Source organism: Scatophagus argus, chromosome 15 (genome assembly GCF_020382885.2).
Source record: "Scatophagus argus isolate fScaArg1 chromosome 15, fScaArg1.pri, whole genome shotgun sequence".
Lineage (NCBI taxonomy): Eukaryota > Metazoa > Chordata > Actinopteri > Scatophagidae > Scatophagus > Scatophagus argus.
Window position 1 is genome coordinate 23,055,779 of NC_058507.1, and position 21,168 is coordinate 23,076,946.

A 21,168-nucleotide genomic window follows, 5' to 3' on the forward strand; every position below is an offset into this window, starting at 1 on the left:
TTGTCTGAGTTTAATAATAAGAAGAAATTGGAGGTCACCCAGTCCTTTATGTCCTTAAGACATGCCTGGAGCCTGGCTAACGGCTCTGTTTCTTCAGGCTTTGAGGATAAGTGCAGCTGAGTGTCATCAGCATGACAACGAAAGTTTATGCCATGTTTCTGAATAATATTTCCTAGAGAGAGCATGTATAAGGTGAACAGGATCGGCCCAAGCACTGAACCCTGTGGAACACCGAGGTTAACCCTTAAATGTGAAGAGGAAACATCATTAACGTGAACAAAGTGAAATCTATCTGATAAATATGATTTAAACCAGCCCAGTGCGAGAGGGTCTTGGTTCCTGGCAGTGGAGGCTTACGGCTCAAGCTCTCCCAGTGATCGGATGACACCGCGCTGCTACTGGACAGCCACACGCGCTTGATAAGATCGTTGGAGGTTTCCCAGGATCTTTGCCGAGTGCCGTAGGCAAAGCTACGTTTCACCAAATCCTCAGTTAAGTTTTGTGGGCGGCGGAAAGAGAGGGTGGGTGTGCCAGGGGTTTTTTCAATCTGCATAGGTCCTCTGAAGATTCTGGGAGGTCAGCTTTGAGTGTGCGAAGAGTGCGACAGCCAACTGGACTACGCGTTTAGCGGTAGCTCATGATAAACTGGGATAGTAACATAGGGTCTCTTTGAACTCTGCATTTTCAGTAGGCCCTCTCCTACCATTAACTCTGACAAGTGCGCGTCATCTTCATTACGTTCAAATAAAAGAAGATCTGGTCGATCGATAGCAGATGGAACCTGGCATTTTATCCAAGCTACTTGTCCAGCTGGAATAATCGTATCATGAGTGCCAATCCGCAGCCGTCGCATTGACATTGCATCAGCAAGAGAGCGATAAAAGCTGAGATGAGTTCTGCTGGTCGACTTCGGACCACTTCCTCCAGCACATTGAATCCAAGTAGTGGCTGGCCAAGTGGAACACTGCAGACAAGGAAAGGTACTGTTATGGGTTCACTGAAGCTGCCATTTCCACTCAAGCTGACTGTGATGAGGACCCAGCCATCAAAAGGAAGAATTCTCCATTCACAGCCTGGACCTCTAGCTCTTCCTTGTCATCAAATATTTCACTGAGCGGTCTGACTGGTGTGTCTGGTAGGTATTACTCTTTCCAGCTTCACTCAATCATGCTCACTTGAACTCCCGTGTCCAGCAATGTGTGGCGGCACGAGGGCGAGACCTCCGCGTGCTAGAGAAAAAGGGCTATGGATATCGATACCAGTTGCCAGACAACGCCACCCTGGGAATTTCACCCAGGGAACTCTTTCCAATGGACTAACTCCCCAAGAATAGATGAACTTCAGGTTCGTCCACAGCTGGGGCAGAGACCGTAGCTCGTAAAAATAATAAGTTTATTTACAATAATAAAAAAAAAGAAACCAGACACTGAAAATACATGAATTCAAAAAAAGAAAACACAAACCTGTCAAATAATACAAAAACCAATCAGGGCTGAACCTCTTGGGCTTGATCCAAACAATAAATAAAAAGAGAACCCCTGGAACACCACACGTGAAGCAAACCAAAACTGGGACAACAAAATCCACCCGGTGTGCAAACAACACAAAAGGGACACCGCCACCAGGACCATCCACCACCGTAGGTTCAGCACCTGAATGGGGAAAACCACAAAAAAAATCAACAGGTTATAAAAAGGAAAACAAGCAACCACTAACCAAGAAAACAAAACAAACGAAAAAGAAAAAAAGAAACTATAGATATATACACACACAGAAACATACACACACGCGCACACACAACAGAATAATCTCCCGCTACTCACTCTTCGCCATACACGCACACGCACACCTTAGTGCACGCAGACATATACATATGGATATATCGGCTACACCACAGGGAGAAAGCTCCAACCAACCACGGGAGCGCCGAACGGCCAGCCAGAGGCCAAGCCGGCTGCAGTGGAACGGCGCGCGCCCGGGGCGAAGCAATCGAGCCCAAGGCGAGGCAGGCAGTTAATCCCTCTGACGGCACGCCGTATCCAGCGTAAAGCGGAAGCGGGCAATCTCTGTCACCAACGACAATCTCCGGTATGAGGCAGAGCAGTTAGTCGCTGTTACAGCCAACGATCTCCGGTATGAGGCAAAGCCGTTAGCCGCGGTTGCAGCCAACAATCCCCGGTACGAGGCAAAGCCGTTAGCCGCGGTTGCAGCCAAACAATCTTCGGCAAAGCAACAGTGGTTTCCCTCGCTGATCGGCCGACACTGCGCAGCAGCTGGGTTATACTTCCCCCTACAATCATAATCATACAGCATAAACAACTCAGAAGTGGCTGGAGGAGGGACCGAAGCACTAGCCTACATACCAATCAGGCAGTCCTGGAGTCGTAGAAGCTCGTGAGGAGTGGACCCTGTATTCCAAAGGCTCTCAGCCTCCTGAGAAGGAAGAGTCTGTTTTGGCTCTTTTTGTTGAAGTGGACACCCTTGTAGGAGGTGACTCTCCCGTTGTCTGTTCCTTGGATGTTCAGTGCGGGTGGGGTGTGTTGGCGTCTGCTGAACTCCACCACCAGCTCCTTGGTTTTACCAACGTTGATGTGGAGGTCGTTACCCTGGTGGCAGGTTGGAGTGTTGTACCCAAAGTATAGAGAGTGAACAGAAAATGAGCCAAAACTGTTTCCTGTGGTGCACCTGTGCTACAGAGAAGCATGTCACTGCTCTGCATCCTCACATACAGTGACCAAGTAGTGCAAAACGACTTAGACATGATGACTTCGAACTTGATTCAGTGCAGCTTTCAGAAAAAGTGAAACTGTCTCAGTAACGCTGAAGGATTAACAGAGCGGTTACAACACAATCTGGCTGCAGTCTGTTTGAAAATACAAACTATTCTCCGTGCATCACAGAAGGCACCACAGGATATCATTGACCTTACAGATCAGTCGTTTTCACTATCATAACCCAAAAATTGCAAAAAGAATGTGTGGTTTATTGGGCGTTAGCTAACTGGCCAGTTAAGCACGACTCAGCCCTCCACTCTACTCAGATGGCCCTTCTGTGCAGTTCAGATGATGTATGACACTTTGGATATGGAAAACCTTGGAGTTTTTGCACCTCTCGTGAGTGACCTAAAAACTCATGGAAACTCATTGGCTACGTTTTTTGGGGGGGTAAAACTAAAGAAATATGAAAACAATAATAATGATAATTTACCTTGACATCTCTCATACAAGTTACTGTACACTCTAATTTGCATATTCTGGAACACCAGCCAGTTCATATCATCAAAGCACATTCCGGGTTCTGTTTGCTAGAACACGTGCCTTTGATCCCTGAGAGAGCTCACACACGCACACACGTGTTGGATCCACATTCACTTGTTACTGGAAGTTATCAGATTTAAAATTTCTGTAATATCATCATGGCAAATGACAACTCTGAACCCCTGAGCAACACTAAGAAGGAATCGCTCAAGAAGAACTTGAAGAGAAAAGTCAGAGAAGGTGAAGATGGACTCTCAAAGACAAAGAGGAGAAGACTGAACTACAACCAGGCTGAGAAGGAATCAGGATCGGCCTCGTCTGCGGACACTGGCAATGGTAAGCGAATCATGTGAAGTTAGCGTTCAACATCATTAGTTAAATGTCAAACCTGAACAAACAAAACCAAACCTACATTCACAGAGAAAGACCATGAGACCAGAGTGAAAAATGATTTTTAATGTCTCAGCTTTAGAGGGTTTTGATGTGGCTATTTTCAGTTTGGAAGGGAGCAGGCGAACTGTTTTCCCTTTGCCTCAGGAGTCTTTATGCTAACCTAATAACAGCTCAAGCATGTGTTGGGATGCGTATTTCCCGAAATGACGAAATATTTCTTTAACTAAGAGATGCTAGAGAAGAAAATTAGTTTGTTATTTTGGAAGTCACTGAATGACAAAGGTGGACTTATTTTCTCCATTAGTGACTGTTCGTTAACCTGGTGGTCCTCTTTTTCTCTTGTCCTTTGAAGGGAGCAGCAGCACACAGTCCAGTAGGTGCGGTACAACAGTGGAGGATGTGAGCAAGAGGACTGGAAAGAGGAAGGCTGCCGCTGATGAAGAAGAACCCTGCGCAAAGAGAAGGAAGGGCCGGCCAACCATGAAGGATTTGATAGATTCCCGAAGAGGTAAGTAGTAATTAACACGTTCGTGTTAATGTGCAACACAAAACAGTCACATTAATGGTCACACTGATGCCCTGATTTGGAAACACAGTGTAATGTTATGTACAGGTGGTTTTGAGTTTTTGCCCCAGCCTTTTGTAGCCCCTATAGCAGCATGTTTGAACTGTGCTCCTGGCATCAAATTCATTATAAACATGTATGCACAAAAGTCACTGCTCATAAATATATAGTTTTCAAACTGTTTTCAGTGGAGTATATGCCAGAAAGGATGAGCAAGTTGTCACATTTTGTTTCCTTTGTTCCACACCATGGCTCATCTTTTTCAGAATCACTCTAGAAAGGATTAATTTTAGAGCTTTTTTAATGTGTAACTGATGCTCCTGGCAACTAAACAAAACATGTGTTTGTCTGTTTAGCTGAATTTGAGGCCAAATACCAGCAGGAGAATCATCTCGGTGAAGGAGGCTGTGGATGTGTGTTTGCTGGCTACCGCAAAGCAGATCATTTACCTGTGAGTATAATACACACATTGTGAAACATACATTTACACACATTCACTCATGCACACACTCACTCATATGCACACACACAGTCTGATCAGGAAGTGCTAACCAAAGTGCCATTTGTGTCTTGTAGGTTGCCATCAAACACATAGCAAAAGACAAAGTGTTGTGCAAAGAGGTAAGTGAGCAACACCAAACAGGACGCTGCACTCAGCCCAGTGAATGTGTGTTTGATGAATCACGCTTTTCTCTAAACCTGTGGAGCTTCTCCTTCTCTTACACTGTATTTGCTTCAACGTTTCAGAGACGAAATGGGAAAGAACTCTCAGCTGAGGTGGCTGTGATGTTAAAACTCCAAGCTGGAAGAACTGGATTAATGGAGGAATCAGCACCCGTGTCACTCCTGGACTGGTATGATCTGGACCAGGAGCTAATCCTGGTGCTGGAAAGACCAATGCCATGTATGGACCTTTTAAATTACATCAAGACAAACAGAGGCCGCTTACAGGAGGACAAGGCAAAGGTAAGCTGCTCGAGCGTGTATGTGTGTGTGTGTGTGTGTGTTTCAAACAAGAACTTAATGACTTACCTGTAACATACTGTAACATATAGCTATTGCCACAGGTTCTCCTTGTGTTTCTTATTAGCACCTCTTTGTGCCACAGTGGGCTGTGCTGCCCATTTGTCTTGGTATCTAAAACCATGTCACCTTTTCCATCATGTCTGTGGAAAATATTCTGGTTTTCCACAGTGGAAACACAAGGAAGAACCTAAAACCAAAGTCCTACATGTTCTTACAGCTTTATGTTGAAGGAGGCTCCATATCTCTGATGGAGTAATAAGCAACCTGTGCAGGCTCTCAGACAGGTTGGGAGCAATCTGGTTTGCATGACAAAACAAACTGAAATTATGACCATCTCTGATGGACATTTTTTGGGTGTCTGTGGGTTTGAAATGATGTTGCTCATCAAAAGTTTTGTCCTGCTGTTGTTGTCAGCTTTGAATCACAGCAGTTAAGCCAAAGTTAACCCAAACCCCACAGCCATGACACAAACTGTTGAACCTCCTCACAGTCCGTCTCCCCACTCCGATCCCTCACTTTTCTATTCGTGTCCCTCTCTTCCAGATCATACTTAAACAGTTGGTTGATGCAGCAAATGAACTCGAGGATAAGCGCATCTTTCATCGGGATATCAAGCCGGAAAACATCCTGATTGAGACCAGCTCAGATGTGCCGCGTGTTCGTGTCATTGACTTTGGACTGAGCTGTTTCTTCAAGAAAACATCAGTTTACCGTGTCTTCTGTGGTAAGCCATCTGGCTTTTTCTTCTGCCTCTCACTAATTTACCTGCCTGTGACTTTAATGTTTAAAGAAAGACGCTTTTCATCCTCAATTATTATCACTTGTGTGTATTGTAGGTACCCCCCAACACGTCCCTCCGGAGTGGTACAGTCATTATACCTACAGGCCCGGCCCCACCACAGTGTGGCAGATGGGAGTGGTCTTATATGAGCTGCTCCACAGAACAGTCCGATTTGATACCACAAGTTTCCTCAGACATGAGCTGCCAATCAGGGATGAGCTGTCCAGAGGTAAGAAAAACGTACTCATATGCAAACACAGAGCTGTTCATTTCCATTCACCTCCTGAGGAATCACTGTGGCTGTCAGCTCCAACTTTCTCATCTTTCTTTCCCTCCAGATTGCCAGGATTTCTTACAGAAGTGTTTAAACACATCCTACATGCTGCGACCTACCCTGAAGGAGCTCCAGCTTCACCCATGGCTCAGATAAACCAACACTACACTCACACACGAGTTCATGCCAATACAATACATTTACAATACAAGAACTAATTCTGTTCTCGTTTTTTAGAGAAGCGGGAAAGCTTGGACCAAATCACCAGGACCGTCCGCCATGCTTATACAGGTTTTCTCCGGGTGCTCCGGTTAGACCAACTGCAGTTCCTTTAGGCCCCCCGGCCGTCCGCGGAGAGGAGGATCTCTCTTTGAATTGCCTTTCCCGAGGTTTCTTCCCATTTTTCATCTGGCCTCAAGGTTTTGGGGAGTTTTTCCTCGTCTTCTTAGAGAGCTTGGGCCGGGTCAGGAGCTGCTTATGATTTGTGCTTATGGCGAAAGCCATATCACATCATAAGGAAAAAAAAGATGGATACTAATCTATCAACTGGTCATTTTGTGATATTAAACTAGAATAATAATAAAAAAGAAACAACTTAGACTGTTACAGTTTCTGAGACTGATTGCAGAACAATAATCCTATCAGATAAAACAGGCTTGTCTAAATGAATGGACAAGACCTAAAATGATGAAGTGTGCTCTCTGCTTATGACTTTACATTGCTTTATGCTTCACTCATGTTGGCATAATGAATAAAAGTTTTTAAAATGTTTTTTTTAAAACCCGTGGCATCATATTTACTTACTTTCTTCCTATTTACACAAACAGCTTTTTTTTCCAAATTGCTGTCACAGACCCTGCATACCAATGGTACCACCCTGAAACTGTTGAAAGTGAGCAGTCTGATGAAGTACAGTATATTTCGGTCTTCTCTAAAATGTCCATATATATCAGAGAAATCCATGGGCCAACCACACTGCACCATTACATGCAAAATGCTGAAGGTAATACATGCAGACACTGTCCAGAACAGAACAGAACCGAGAACCTTCAATCCTGAGGTGTCTTTCTCTCATGACTTGGATGAGTTTCTGCCAATCCCTGTCTTGCACAAGTCGCAATATCCAACCAAAAGAAAATGACTTGTTGCAAAGGAAAGCAACTCTCATTTAATGATGCCTCCACAGCAAGGTCGCAGTCACTCATTCTTGAAAAGCAAAAGTGATTAGAGGCTTTTCGGGGCAGTAAAAAGGCTGTGTAGGGATTTTAAGTAATCATTAAGTAATTACAAATTTTAATAGTTATTCGTGACTATTTTTCTGCTGGTGCTCACTTTTTAACAAATATGGTCTCTGAACGAAAAGAAAGTTTTAGCATTTTTATATGCGTTCTCTTCCAAGACGGAAGTAATTTACTCCTTTTCCTGACCTGTTTCACTATAAAACCTAACAGTATATCTTGATAAAAGAAGTAACATAACTTCAGCTTGGAAAAACAGTTGGACTCATGAAAAAAACCTCACTCAGAAATGAATTGCTGTCGTAATAGCTCAGTTGTTTTGAGTGCCTTAATATTTTGGAGCAAGTATAAGTAATGATGGAATAATTCCAGCTCATTCCAGTGACCCATTTTCTTGGAGCTGACTTTATATCATTGCAAAAAAAAATGTTTATTTCAGTTTATAAACCATCATGAGGTGAATAAGTAAGCTAAAGAAAGCATGTAAACATTTGTTTTATGATCTAGCAAAGTATAACGATTTGTTGTTGATTACATAAAATAAATATTACAATTTGTTAACCATGATTAATAAATCACGGAAGCAGGCCTATATTTGCAAGCAAAAATGACCATTTTTGTGTACAGGGCGGGACGGTGGTGCAGTGGTTAGCACTGTCACCTCATAGTAAGAGGGTTCCAGGTTCGAATCCCGGTCTGGGCCCTTCTATGTGGAGTTTGCATGTTCTCCCTGTGCCTGCGTGGGTTTTCTGCGGGCTCTCTGGCTTCCTCCCACAATACCAAAAACATGCACATTAGGTTAACTGGCTACTCTGCATTGTCTGTTTTTGTGTGTCACCCCTGATGGATCAGCAGTATAGAAAATGGATCCCCTGTGTCTTCTCTGTGTTAACCCTGTCACATGACCCGTGCTGCTGGAATTTGCACATGCGGCATAAAATAAAGATTAGTTTCATGTTTGTAAGAGCCTGCATCAGGAAGTGACGTAATGAAGCAAAAGAAATGGGGAGGGATGTTGATGAAAAATAAGATTGACAGCATGCAAAACAAACAAACAAGAAAACACAGTGATCCGCATACGAGACATTAAACAAAGCTGTAAAACTGAAAACTGAAAAAAACCCCTGAAGTTTTCAAATTTAAAATTAAGACATTCAATATATGGGCAAAGGAAGGGGCAAAATTAAATTAAATATTATATTAAATTAATATGCTGTCGCTGGCAATCATTTTGAGCTGAATCTATGTTTCAGAAAACTCTGCAACATTTGTGTTAGGGCACAGGTAGAGCTTTTTCAAGTTCAAGCCTTTTGCCAGGACATCCTTCTCAGACTGGGAGAGAATTCTTTCTGATAAGTTCTTGACCCATACTAATGCGTTTGTGCACATGCCACATGCTTTATTTATTGTGATTAGTTCTATTTTTTGTATACCTTTTTTTTATAATGACCATTCTCCATGTAGGCCTTGTTTTTGCGAGTGAAGCTTTGGGGGTTCCTACCGCAGTGTGTAAATAGACCATAGATGTTATGGTCTGTGCCTTTCCTTCCCCCCTCATGTGTGCTGTTTTCTCCCTCCCCTTTGTTTCTTGTGGTTCCTTGCTTGTGTCTCTCTGTGTCTGTGTTCTGGGTGTGGCTCATCAGTCCTGCTGCCAATCTGCCTGCTCACCTGAGATCCATCCACTAATCATCTCCAGCTGTACAAATACCCTGGCTCTGCAGTCTGCTCTCTGCCAGATCGTTCGGTCTACCTTCTGGTACTAACCTAGTTAGGATTGAGTATACGCACAACACTTTGCATTGTTCATCCTCTGGTCTCTCTCTTTTTCATTGTGCCTATGGCTAACTAGCTAGTTATTGTTGGCTTTTTTTCCCCTGTGTGATCTTTTGCTAAAGACTTGTGTAACCCGGGTGAAAAAACCCACATATTAGTTTCCTTCTACTCTATTCTGATATCGTGAATCCATTTTGCGGCTGACGTCATCACGTTGCTACGGTCATGTGACCTAGCGTGGCCAATTGAGTGGGCATAAGTGACTAGCGACTGGTAAGTACAAGAGAAGCACACTTGTCGCGTGTTGCTGGAGGAGCCGGCCACCGAAGCCGTCGAGAGCGTTTGTACGAAGCTTGAATGTTGTTAAACTGCAAATTAGCCAGGTTTTGATGGCGAGCTAGGAATCAGAGAGTTCAATGGAATAAGCCTGAAGATTCTCCCAGGACTCAGCTGAATCGACCTTACTGCACTTTGGGCTGGCAGGAGGTTCCCTTGTGCAGCAGCCCCAACTTCTCATTTCTTTCCCCCCCTCTGCAACTTCCAAACACGGCCACTACACTTACACTCCTCAATCCCTCAATACGCCTGGACATTCTCAAGCAGAACCCTCACACATTTTTGGGTCATTGAACTGTGTAGCAGCAAAAATAAAGGGTTACAGCTTTTCCTCTAGCTTGATTTCCCTGTCCCTTTTTCTCACCACTTCGAAGAAAGCAGACAGTTGGTGTTTAAGACTCCCAGCTTTCCCAGAAAAGAACAAAAAATAAATGAACCCAGGAAGAGTGATGCCGTTGACTTGTTTTTATTTCAAATAAATAAATAAAAATAATAATAATAATTAACTGCACCAAGCAGGGCTTCTGCTTGATCTGCGGCAGGGCTGAGACTGGCCGAGGTCAAAAATGAGTGTCAGCTGGTCTGCCTTCTCCTCCATTGTGCTGCATACGCTCCAATTTATAAGTTTGCACCCATGCTTCCTGCAGGGGGCGCACATTCTCAAAGGAAAAAAGAAAAATATAAGCAAATAGAAATAAACACTAAATGCGGCTCCTACCAACACCTCTTATAGTGATATCGAGAGGTTTCTTCAAGAGCGCAAAGATAGAAAACATTTTATAGCATCATTCTGTTTGCTTCTGGGTTCCTCTGTCACTTACCATTTACCAGACATCTCTCATAGATGGGAAAAAGACTTGAATAACGAATATCTAGAGGATGACTGTCTGTCAGCTATACGCCTGATCAAGTCCTAATCTACCTGTAATCGGCTGAGAGAAACTAAGTACAAGATACTTCACAGGCTATATATTACTCCTATTATTTTAAACAAAATTGACCGTTCCATTTCCCCTCTATGTACCAAGTGCAACTTGGAAAGAGGAACATTTTTTCACTATTTTTGGGAATGTAAACTGATCTCCAGATTCTGGTCACTTATCTCAAAGGTACTCAGTGGTATATTTAAGAAAAAAATTAAAAAAGCCTGCCCTCTAGAGATCTACATCTCACTACATCACATTATAAGCTTTTTGAAAAACTCCTTCTTGCTGCCCGAAAATGTATACTACAAAACTGGATCAAACCTCTTCCGCCTACTATCACCTTTTGGTACAGAGAGATCTTTAATACCCTCCCTCATGAAAGGTTGGAAGCTGTTGTGAAGGGCAAAGATGAGTTATTTATAAAAGTCTGGACACCGTTTTTAGATTATATACCTGCAGATCTGAAAAATCTGCTAATGATGGGCAGACAATTTTCTGAGTGGAATAGGACTTCCCCTGTGCAGGGATAATAGGCTGTGATAATGATTGTTTTCTCTTAACTCGTGGTTAAATACTGACTGGAATCAAACCAGAACTGTAATTATTTTTCATTTTAATTTAATTTAATTTAATTATTATTTATTTCCCACTATTTATCTATTTATTATACTCTGTTCATTTAATTCTATATTTCATTTTATTTAGTTATTCTAATTTTACTTTTATCTATTTCTGGTTACTTTGTTATTTTCCAACTTTATGTCATTGATATCACATGATGTAACTGCTTTGTTTCTTGGTTTTTGTTTTTTGTTTTGCTTTTTCTCTCTTTCTTCTGGTATAACTTTGTAGTACGTGTGCTGTCTGATGGGGGGGGTGGGGGGGTTGTTTCTGTGTTTTGTACTGTTTATGTTTGGAAAACCAATAAAATGTGTTTTAAAAAAAAAAATGCGGCTCCTACACACCGGCCCCTAATTATTCTCTATAGAATTAATTATCCAAATATACAAAAGGGAGCTGTATAATAAACAATTACTGGGAAATAAATACTGAAAATTTTACAAGATAAAAAATAATGCATGAATATGAAAAGAATGTATACGTTACATTCCTTATGTGTGGCCAGAAACAGTCACTCTTCAGTGTCTAGAATTCGACACAGTTTAGTGATGGGCCTCTCAAGGACTGAAGTCTTTGTCTGGATCTTCACTGATCGCACCAGGCCCCTTGCATCTGGCTTGGTCTCCAGCACTCTTCCTAATGGCCAGGATCCCCGAGGAGCAGTGGGGTCAACCACCAGGACAATGTCTCCCACATTTATGTTCTTTCTTACTGCAGTCCATTTCTGCCTTTCCTGAAGTAGTTGGAGGTATTCCTTGGCCCACCGGTGCCAGAAGAGATCGGCCATGTATTGAACCTGTTTCCAGCGGCGCCTGGCATAAAGGTCAGATCTCAGGAAGGTACCAGGGGGTAGGATGGGTTTGGTTTTTAGCAGGAGGATGTGGTTTGGGGTCAAAGGCTCTAGGTCATGTGGGTCTGAAGACACTGTAGAGAGAGGGCGGTTATTTAAGATTGCCTCCACCTCGCAGAACAGGGTTTGAAGACCTTCATCATCGATGGATTGTTGATGAAGAATGGAGTTCAGCACCTGACGGACAGATCTTATTAGTCTTTCCCATACTCCACCGTGGTGTGATGCAGCTGGTGTGTTGAAACTCCATTCAACTCCATCTGGAAGCAGGGCATCCTGGATTTTTTTTTCATTCAGTGACATCAGAGCCCTCTTAAGCTCTGCTTGGGCACCCACCAGGCTTGTTCCATTGTCAGATCTGATGTCTTAACTTGGCCCCTCCTACAAATAAATCTCCTCAAAGCATGAATGCATGAGTCAGTATCCAAAGAGAAAGCGACTTCTAAATGAACTGCTCTGCAGACATGCATGTGAACAGAACTCCATACCTTTTGATGGTACTTCTCCCTCGCCTTACTTCAATTGGGCCAAAGTAGTCCAATCCAACGTTGGTAAAGGGAGGGAGATCAGGCAGGATTCTTTCCAATGGCAAATCTGCCATCTTCTGCTCCTTTGTTTTGCCTCTCACACGCCGGCACACAACACATTTGGAGAGCACCTTTCTTGCCACTGAGTTGCCCTTTAAAATCCAGTACTTTTTACGGAGCTCTGAGAGCACGTGGTTCCGTCCACTGTGACCACAGCGTTCATGAGTGTGCTTTAAGAGAAGAAATGAGATGTGTGAATCCTTGGGCAGGATACAGGGGTGTTTGGTTTCTTCAGGCATTGCAGATTTATGTAGTCGGCCACCCACCCTTATGATGCCCTCATCTAGTACAGGATCAAGCCTACATATCCTGCTGCTCCTTTGCACTCTAGATGGGATCATTTCCAACGTTGCTATTTCAGCAGTGAATGCTTGTCTCTGGACGTAGGTGATGACTGACCTTTCAGCCTCTGCAAGATCTTTCACTGTGAGGAGCCGTCCATCAAGGCAGGTTCTGAAGTTCTTATGTTTTGATTTTACTCTGTATTTATTTGAGCGAGTAATGACTTGATGTGTGGGAAGCTTCTTTACCATTTTGACCATCTGCAGGAGAGTTTTCTTTAGCTTGAGGTATCATGCTACAGCTTTCAGAAGCTTCATCCAGTCTGAAAAGAAGAATATAAGATGATCTGTGGGGGTTTCAGTGTTCTTTATCACTGTTGTCAACACAGCAGTACTTTTCCGGACCTCTGGATCATCCTGCAACACCAAGCCCAATGCTTTCACTTGCCAACCTTCCTCCAACTTCCACAAGAATTCAGGTCCATGCATCCATCTTTTCTGCTGCATGAATTTGCTTGCGCTCAATCCTCTTTAGCAGTCATCAGCAGGATTGTCTTTACTGCTTACATACCTCCATTGAGAGGGGTCCGAGTTGTCATGAATCAGTGAGACTCTGTTGGCTACATATGTCTTGAACTTTGCCTGGTCATTTACAATGTACTTCAGTACCGTTTGACTGTCAGTCCAGAAAACTGAGGGCTTTAATTCCAGGTGTAATTCTCTTCTCAGCATTCTGTCCACCTTCACCAGCAGTGCTGCAGCAGCCAGCTCCAATCGTGGCACTGTGATGCACTTCAATGGAAGGACTCTGGACTTTCCTAGGGCAAAGGTGACATGTACTACATCCTGACCATTAACCAGTCTTAGGAAGCTCACTGAGCCACAACCACTCTCACTGGCATCAGAAAAGTGATGAAGTTCTACAGATTTTTTTATTCCATACCCCTTTGGTTTCAGACAGCGTGCAACACTGAAACCTTGGATTTTTTCCAGACTGCTAATCCATTCCAGCCATCTGTCTGACGCAGCTTGGGGCAAAGGTTCGTCCCATCCAAAGCCTCTCCGACAGAGCTCCTGTAGCAACTGCTTTGCTGGCAGAATGAGAGGAGCAAGAAAACCAAGAGGATCAAAGATTGAACTTAGAACAGAAAGAATGCCTCTGCGGGTACGTGGCCTTTGGCTTAGATTGATGTTGAACTGGAAATTGTCAGAGTCTACACACCAATGCAGTCCCAATGCTCTTTCAGTAGGTAGGCTATCCTTGTCAAGATCCAGCTTCTTAATTTCATTTGGCCTCTCTTCTTTAGGAATGGATGCTAAGACATCACGACTGTTGCTGACCCACTGAGTCAGCTGGAACCCACCTTTGTTACACAGTGCAGAAAGGTCTTTTACCAGTTGGATGGCTTCAGGCTCACTGACCACAGATTTAACACAGTCATCCACATAAAATTTGCGCCGGACTGTTTCAGCTACCTGAGGGGGAAAACAGCTTTGATTGTCAGCAGCAGTTTTTTGTAATGCAAAAGTTGCACAACTTGGGGAGGACACAGCACCAAAAATGTGCACAAGCATACGGTACTCCTTTGGGGTCTGACTGGTGTCGCCTTGTGGCCACCACAGGAAGCGCAAGAAGTCTACATCAGATTTATCCACTCTAACCTGATGGAACATTGATTAGATGTCAGCCATAATTCCAATGGGCTCTTTGCGAAATCTCAAAATGACACCGACCAGAGAATTGGTCAGGTCAGGACCTTGCAGCAGCTCCGTGTTGAGGGAGACACCTTGGTATGAAGCAGCACAGTCGAAGACCACCCTAAGCTTTTTCTTTTTTGAGTGGTAAACGCCATGGTGTGGCAAGTAACATACCTTTCCAGGTAATGGCGTGAGTTCGTTCTGTGGAACTTCCTCTGCATAATTATTCTCAAGCATATCATTGAGAAACGCAACATATTCCTGCTTATACTGCTCATCCTTTTCCATTTTCCTTTTTAGATTCCGTAAGCGCTGCTCAGCAATTTGGCGGTTGTTAGGCATGCTGACATCACCTTTCCTAAAGGGCAACTTTAGACTGTAATGTCCATCCTGTAGCCTCATTAGCAATCTTCAAGAACCTTTTGTCCTTGATTGACGTCTCAGTCTTTTCCTCACATGCTACCTCACTGAAGTCCTGATTATACTGTGAGATCAATAGGTCCTCCAATCTGGCTACCGATATCCTATTCACAGTAGCATCTTTCACACTGCCAGCAGCACATCTCAGTGGCCCATTTACCACCCACCCCAAAAGTGTTCTAACTGCATAAGGACCCCCATTTTGGCTATTAACAACCTCCCACGGTTCCAATAACGTTGGAGCGTTTGTGCCAATCAACAGCTCCACCTTTGCATTGATGCTGGGAATTTGGACCTTTCTTAGATACGCCCATTGCGTTAAGTCACTTTGCTTGGGAATGTCGTTTGTACTGACAGGCATTTCCTTTTGAGTGAAGACATCAGGAAGAGGGAAAAAGTTGTCGCTGTCCAGTGCTGAAACTTCAATTCCAGGTAAAACATAAGATGGAACAGACTTTTCCAAATTCATAGTACGGAGAAGAATGTGTGTTCTTTTACCTTTCAGTTTGAGCCGGGACATAAGCTCCTCAGAGCAGAAGGTGGCAGTGGAACCCGGATCCAGGAGAGCATACACCTGCAAGATCTGGCTGCCCTTTGTAGCCTTAACCTTAACTGGGACAATGGACAGCACACTCTGCTGGTCTCCGGCCCCTATATGACCACATAACCCTGCTGATGTGCTGCTTATAACACCAGAAGGTCTTTCTGTGTCTTTGCCTGCACTGTCTTTAGCCTGTATGTGTAGAGCACTTGGATGAGCTTGCTTGCACACTTTACAGATGAGGCGCAATTTACAATCTCTGCTAATGTGGCCTACAGATAGACACCCAAAGCATATGCCTTTGTTCTTTAAAAAGCTGAGCTTGTCTCTGTGTGTTTTTCTAGAGAAGTCTTTGCACAGGTCCAACGAGTGTTTTGAACTACAGAGAGGACAAGAGGGTTCTGGTTTTGTTTCCTTTGGAGTAATAGCTATGGCAAAATTACTAGACTTGTCAGATGATCTAGCCTTTGCCTTAGTAGCTGACTGGTCATAAAGATCACCAAAGATTGGATCAGCTGCTATACGAGCTTGCTTTTCAATAAAACAGACAAGATCCAAAATTCTCACCCTGTGATTCTGCTGTTCTTGTAGCTCAAAAGCCTTGTTGCGCCATTTCTCCCTGAGTTTGTACGGCAACTTAAGGACAATGCTTCTCATATTGGATATTGTGTCCAGCTCCTCTATGTACTCCATTTCTTCCATGGCATTGCAACAGCTCCTAAGAAACAGGGCGAAATCTTGCAGCATTTTAGAGTTATCAGATTTTATTTGAGACCAGGACAGGACCTTTTCCAAATAGGCACAAGAGATTTTGTATTCATTTCCAAAGTTTTCCTTAAGCAACTTCTTTGCTTTGTGATAACCTCTGTCTGCTGACATGTATTCACAGCTCCTAACTAGTCTTTGTGCCTGGCCTGTAGTGTATTGAATAAGAAACTGCAAGCGGTCCCTATTGTTATCAGTCTTAGCTTCAATCAGGTTCTCAAATGAGTGAATGAATGATTTGTACTCCAGGACTTGCCCATCAAAGACTGGAATGCTTCCTTGTGGTAAAGTGGCCAAAAGTTGCTGTTTCATAAGAATCCGTGTCAATTCATTTTGATTTTCCAGGATATTTATTATATCTGTTTCTTGTGCTGAGCGGGGGGTAAAGGGGGTTTCTGAGTGAGGCACAGTGGGCTGAGCAGGTTGGGCTGAATGGGAAGAGACGTACTGAGGAATAGGACTATGCAATTGAGGTACAGTGGGCATAGCATGGAGAGTACCAGGGGGGTTTGAGGCCTGTAGCAGTTGTGGTTGGATATCACTACTGGCCCTGGGTTGCACACTGGGCGCTGTGGGCTGATATTGATCTGAATTTATAGTAAATGGGAACTGAACTTGAACACCTGCCTTGGTCTTGACAACAGGAGCAATTTCAGGGAGTGAACTTTCGGGTTTTATATCAAGCTGTACATGTGCAGCTGTTGATGCATCAGCTGTGAAATTGGTTGCTTCTGCACATAGTACAGGTGCTGGGTCATGACAGGAACAAAGTGATCAGGATCAGTTGCATTTGCTTCAGCCTCTTTTAGGTAATTAATCCTTGCAGTTGTGGCTTCAATTTCAGACTGCAGTTCCAAAGCTTCCTTTCTCTTTCTTAGCATTTCTTCCTGCTCTACAATGGCGTGTTTTTCCTGCAACTTTGAAATTTTGGTCATTAAAGCAGCTCTTTCTGCTTCTGCGCGAATGCGCAGCGTCGTAGACGAGGCGCTAGATGATGTACTGGAACGGGATTTAACAGATTGCGAGTCAGAATCAACAGGTCTGATCTTTGCAGCTTCAAACATTTCCAGTGGATACTTTGTATGGGCGTCAGCAGCGGTAACCTGTATTAAGTCACCGGAAGTGGGGCTTTCGATGACTGAAATCCATTTATTTACGTCATCGACGAAGGCCGCAATCTGCTTTAGTTTAAGTTGATACCAGTTTTCATCGTCTTCCTTTCTCGCTCCCTTCTCCAACATTTCAGCAAACATGATGTGTAAAGCTTTAAACTCCTCCACAAACTCATGAAACTTACCCATGTTTAATTTAACTTCATCAAGAAATTCTTTTTCCGTCATCATAGCATTAACAATGTTCATTCTCCGTGTTATATGTGACATCTTTCCTCCTCTAGAAGAGCGCAGACGCGCTTTAACATAACATGGCGCTGGAGGAGCAGCAGCAAGTTGTGGCAGCTCTGCCCCCTCTTCTCTTCTTTTTAGTTTTCTCTACAGTTTTTTGGCGAGTTTTACGTGTTTTGTTTAATGTGGTTGATTACTGTAGGAAATGTGCACACAGGGACACCACTTTTATTAGTTTTGTTTTTTGCTTTTTGCTCTTTTTTGACCTTTTTGGCACTTCACTGGGGAACCCCTTCAGCTTCAGCCATGGCTGTATTGTTTACACCAGGGATCAGCTGTTAGCTCTATGCGGCCCTGCTCTTCTCTACGCGGAGAAACCAGAGATTCCTGCGGAAATACGGAGGAGAAGGAGAGGCTGCAGAGCGGGACGAAAGATCCAGGAGAGGAAACGGAGGTACAGACCATATATACCCTCCGTTATTATGGGAAATGTCCGTTCCCTCTCCAATAAGACCGACGAGCTTACAGCACTGATCCGGCTGCAGAAGGAGTACAGGGAGTGCAGCCTTATGTGTTTTACTGAGACTTGGCTGAATGGACTGATACCGGACTCTGTGGTTTCCCTGAATGGTTTTAAACTTGTGCGTGCTGACCGGAGAGTGGAGGACTGTGGTAAGCGGAAAGGCGGGGGGCTGGCGGTGTTTATTAATGAGAGATGGTGCAACCCGGGGCACATCTCTGTTAAGGAACAAGTCTGCACTAAAGACATCGAGTTGCTTGCTGTTGGCATTCGGCCTTATTACATCCCAAGGGAGTTTTCGCACGTTATTGTGTTTAATGCGTACATCCCTCCCTCAGCCGATGCAGCAGCCGCCTGTGAGTTGCTCCACAGTGCAGTGACCAGGATGCAGACACAGCACCCACAGTCCCTCCTGCTTATCAGTGGAGACTTCAATAGAGCCTCTCTATCTTCCACTCTCCCCACATTCACACAGTATGTGAAGTGCCACACCAGGGGCAACAAGACGCTGGACCTTTTGTATGCTAATGTCAAAGACGCATACACCTCCGCCCCCCTCCCCCCGCTGGGACGCTCTGATCACTGTCTCGTTCATCTGCTCCCTGAATACACACCCAGGGTGAGAAGAGAGCCTGCACAGAAGAAGTCTGTGAAAGTGTGGACTGATGAGGCCAGTGAGAGACTGAGAGACTGTTTCCAAACTACAGACTGGGAGACACTTTACAGCTCTCATGGTGACGACATCAATGGCCTGACCGACTGCATCACAGACTACATCAACTTCTGTGTGGAGAACACCTTGCCAACCCGGAGAGTACGGTGTTTCTCCAACAACAAGCCCTGGGTGACCCCTGAGCTGAAAGCCCTACTGAACCAGAAGAAGAGGGCTTTCTTTTCTGGGGACAGAGTGGAGCAGAAGAGAGTACAGGGTGAACTCAAGTATGCAATCAGGCGGGCAAAGAACAGCTACAAGAAGAAGCTGGAGGAGCGGCTGGAGCATAACAACACACGAGATGTGTGGAGGGGCCTGAAGACCATCTCAGGACATGGACAGAGTGGAGCCAGAGGGACAGCTGAAGGCAACCAGCGATGGGCAAGTGAATTAAACCTATTTTTCAACAGGTTTAATTCCAACCCCACCCCCTCTGCCACCCATCCTCTACCCTCTTCACACATCTCCAGGCCAGCAGACACTACCACCATCACCACACCATCACTGTCCTCTACTTCACCTCCCATCACCCCCCTGTCTTCACACCACTTCACACCAGCCCCCCCTTCCACCATCAGCCCAACCATCCCCTATTGTCCACCCCTTTCCCCTCCCCACCCCCCTCTCTCACCCCTCTCCTTAACATCGGACCAGGTGAGGAGAGAACTGAGGCGGCTGAAGTGTAGGAAAGCTGCAGGACCAGACGGGATCAGCCCCAGACTGCTTAGGGACTGTGCTGACCAGCTCTGTGAGGTGGTCTCGTACATCTTCAACCTGAGCCTTAGTCTGGAGAGGGTCCCCGTCCTGTGGAAGACCTCCTGTGTGGTTCCAGTTCCTAAGACTGCACACCCCAAGGAGCCAAACCACTACAGGCCTGTCGCCTTGACCTCTCACCTGATGAAGACCATGGAGAGGCTCATCCTCAGTCACCTTCGCTCTGTGGCGAGTACAGCGATGGACACGCTGCAGTTTGCCTACAGGCCAAACATTGGGGTGGATGATGCTGTCATCTACCTGCTGCACCGGGCGCTGACTCACCTGGAGAGTGCTGGGAGCGCTGTGAGAATCATGTTTTTTGATTTCTCTAGCGCATTCAACACAATTCAGCCGGTGCTGCTGAGAGAGAAGCTGGAGAGAGCAGGAGTGGACAGACATTTGGCTGCTTGGATCATCGATTACCTCACCAACAGGCCACAGTATGTGAGACTGCGTAACTGTGTGTCTGAGGTGGTGGTCTGCAGCACGGGGGCCCCCCAGGGAACAGTACTCTCACCTTTCCTCTTCACCCTCTACACCTCGGACTTCACCTACAACACCAGCAGATGTCACCTCCAGAAGTTCTCTGACGACTCAGCCATTGTTGGCTGTGTGTCTGAGGGGAATGAGACGGAGTACAGGTCAGTCATCGTGGACTTTGTGGACTGGTGTGAGCGCAACCACCTGTGCTTAAACACCAGTAAAACAAAGGAGATGGTGATTGACTTTCGGAGAAGGTCATTACCACATACACCAGTGAACATCCAGGGCTTGGACATTGAGATTGTGGACAGTTTCAAGTACCTGGGTGTCCACCTCAACCATAAACTGGACTGGTCACATAACACCGATGCCCTGTACAAGAAGGGCCAATGTCGCCTCCACCTTCTGAGGAGACTGAGGTCCTTTGGAGTGTGCAGGCCCCTCCTAAGGACTTTTTATGACTCTGTGGTAGCCTCTGCTATTCAGTATGCTGTGGTCTGTTGGGGACCGGGCAGCACGGACCGGGACAGGAAGAGACTAAATAAGCTGGTCAGGAGGGCCAGCTCTGTCCTGGGCTGCCCACTGGACTCCGTGGAGCAGGTGGGTGAGAGGAGGATGTTAGCCAAGCTGACATCCATCATGGACAACACCTCTCATCCTCTGCATCAGACAGTGGAGGCTCTGAACAGCTCCTTCAGTGGCAGACTGCTACACCCTCAGTGTAGGAAGGAGCGCTACCGCAGGTCTTTCATTCCCGCTGCTGTTAGACTGTATAATTCTATGGTCTAGTCCTCTTTCTTCCCTTATGAGGACTTGTATATAGCTTTATAGTGTACTATTTTTACTTACCTTGTAAATTGTTAATTTATTTCACCTCTATATTTTTTGTAAATGTTTATGCACACTTTTTGCACTCTTCTTGTGTTCTTGTGAGCTGCCACAACAGGTGAATTTCCCCACTGCGGGATCAATAAAGTTCATCTTATCTTATCTTAATTGCTTCATCCAAGCCTCCGGCAGGA

General features: G+C 44.8%; 1 protein-coding gene across 1 annotated transcript; it reads left to right on the forward strand.

Annotated features, from left to right (window-relative positions):
- The first annotated feature begins 3,415 nt into the window (after positions 1 to 3,415).
- LOC124072263 (serine/threonine-protein kinase pim-1-like) lies at positions 3,416 to 6,896 on the forward strand. Its single transcript, XM_046413521.1, has 8 exons — positions 3,416 to 3,593; positions 4,003 to 4,158; positions 4,572 to 4,666; positions 4,792 to 4,836; positions 4,963 to 5,181; positions 5,785 to 5,965; positions 6,078 to 6,251; positions 6,361 to 6,896. Exons 1-8 carry the CDS (start codon positions 3,416 to 3,418, stop codon positions 6,450 to 6,452), a joined length of 1,140 nt encoding a protein of 379 aa, XP_046269477.1. The 3' UTR covers positions 6,453 to 6,896.
- Positions 6,897 to 21,168: the final 14,272 nt, after the last annotated feature.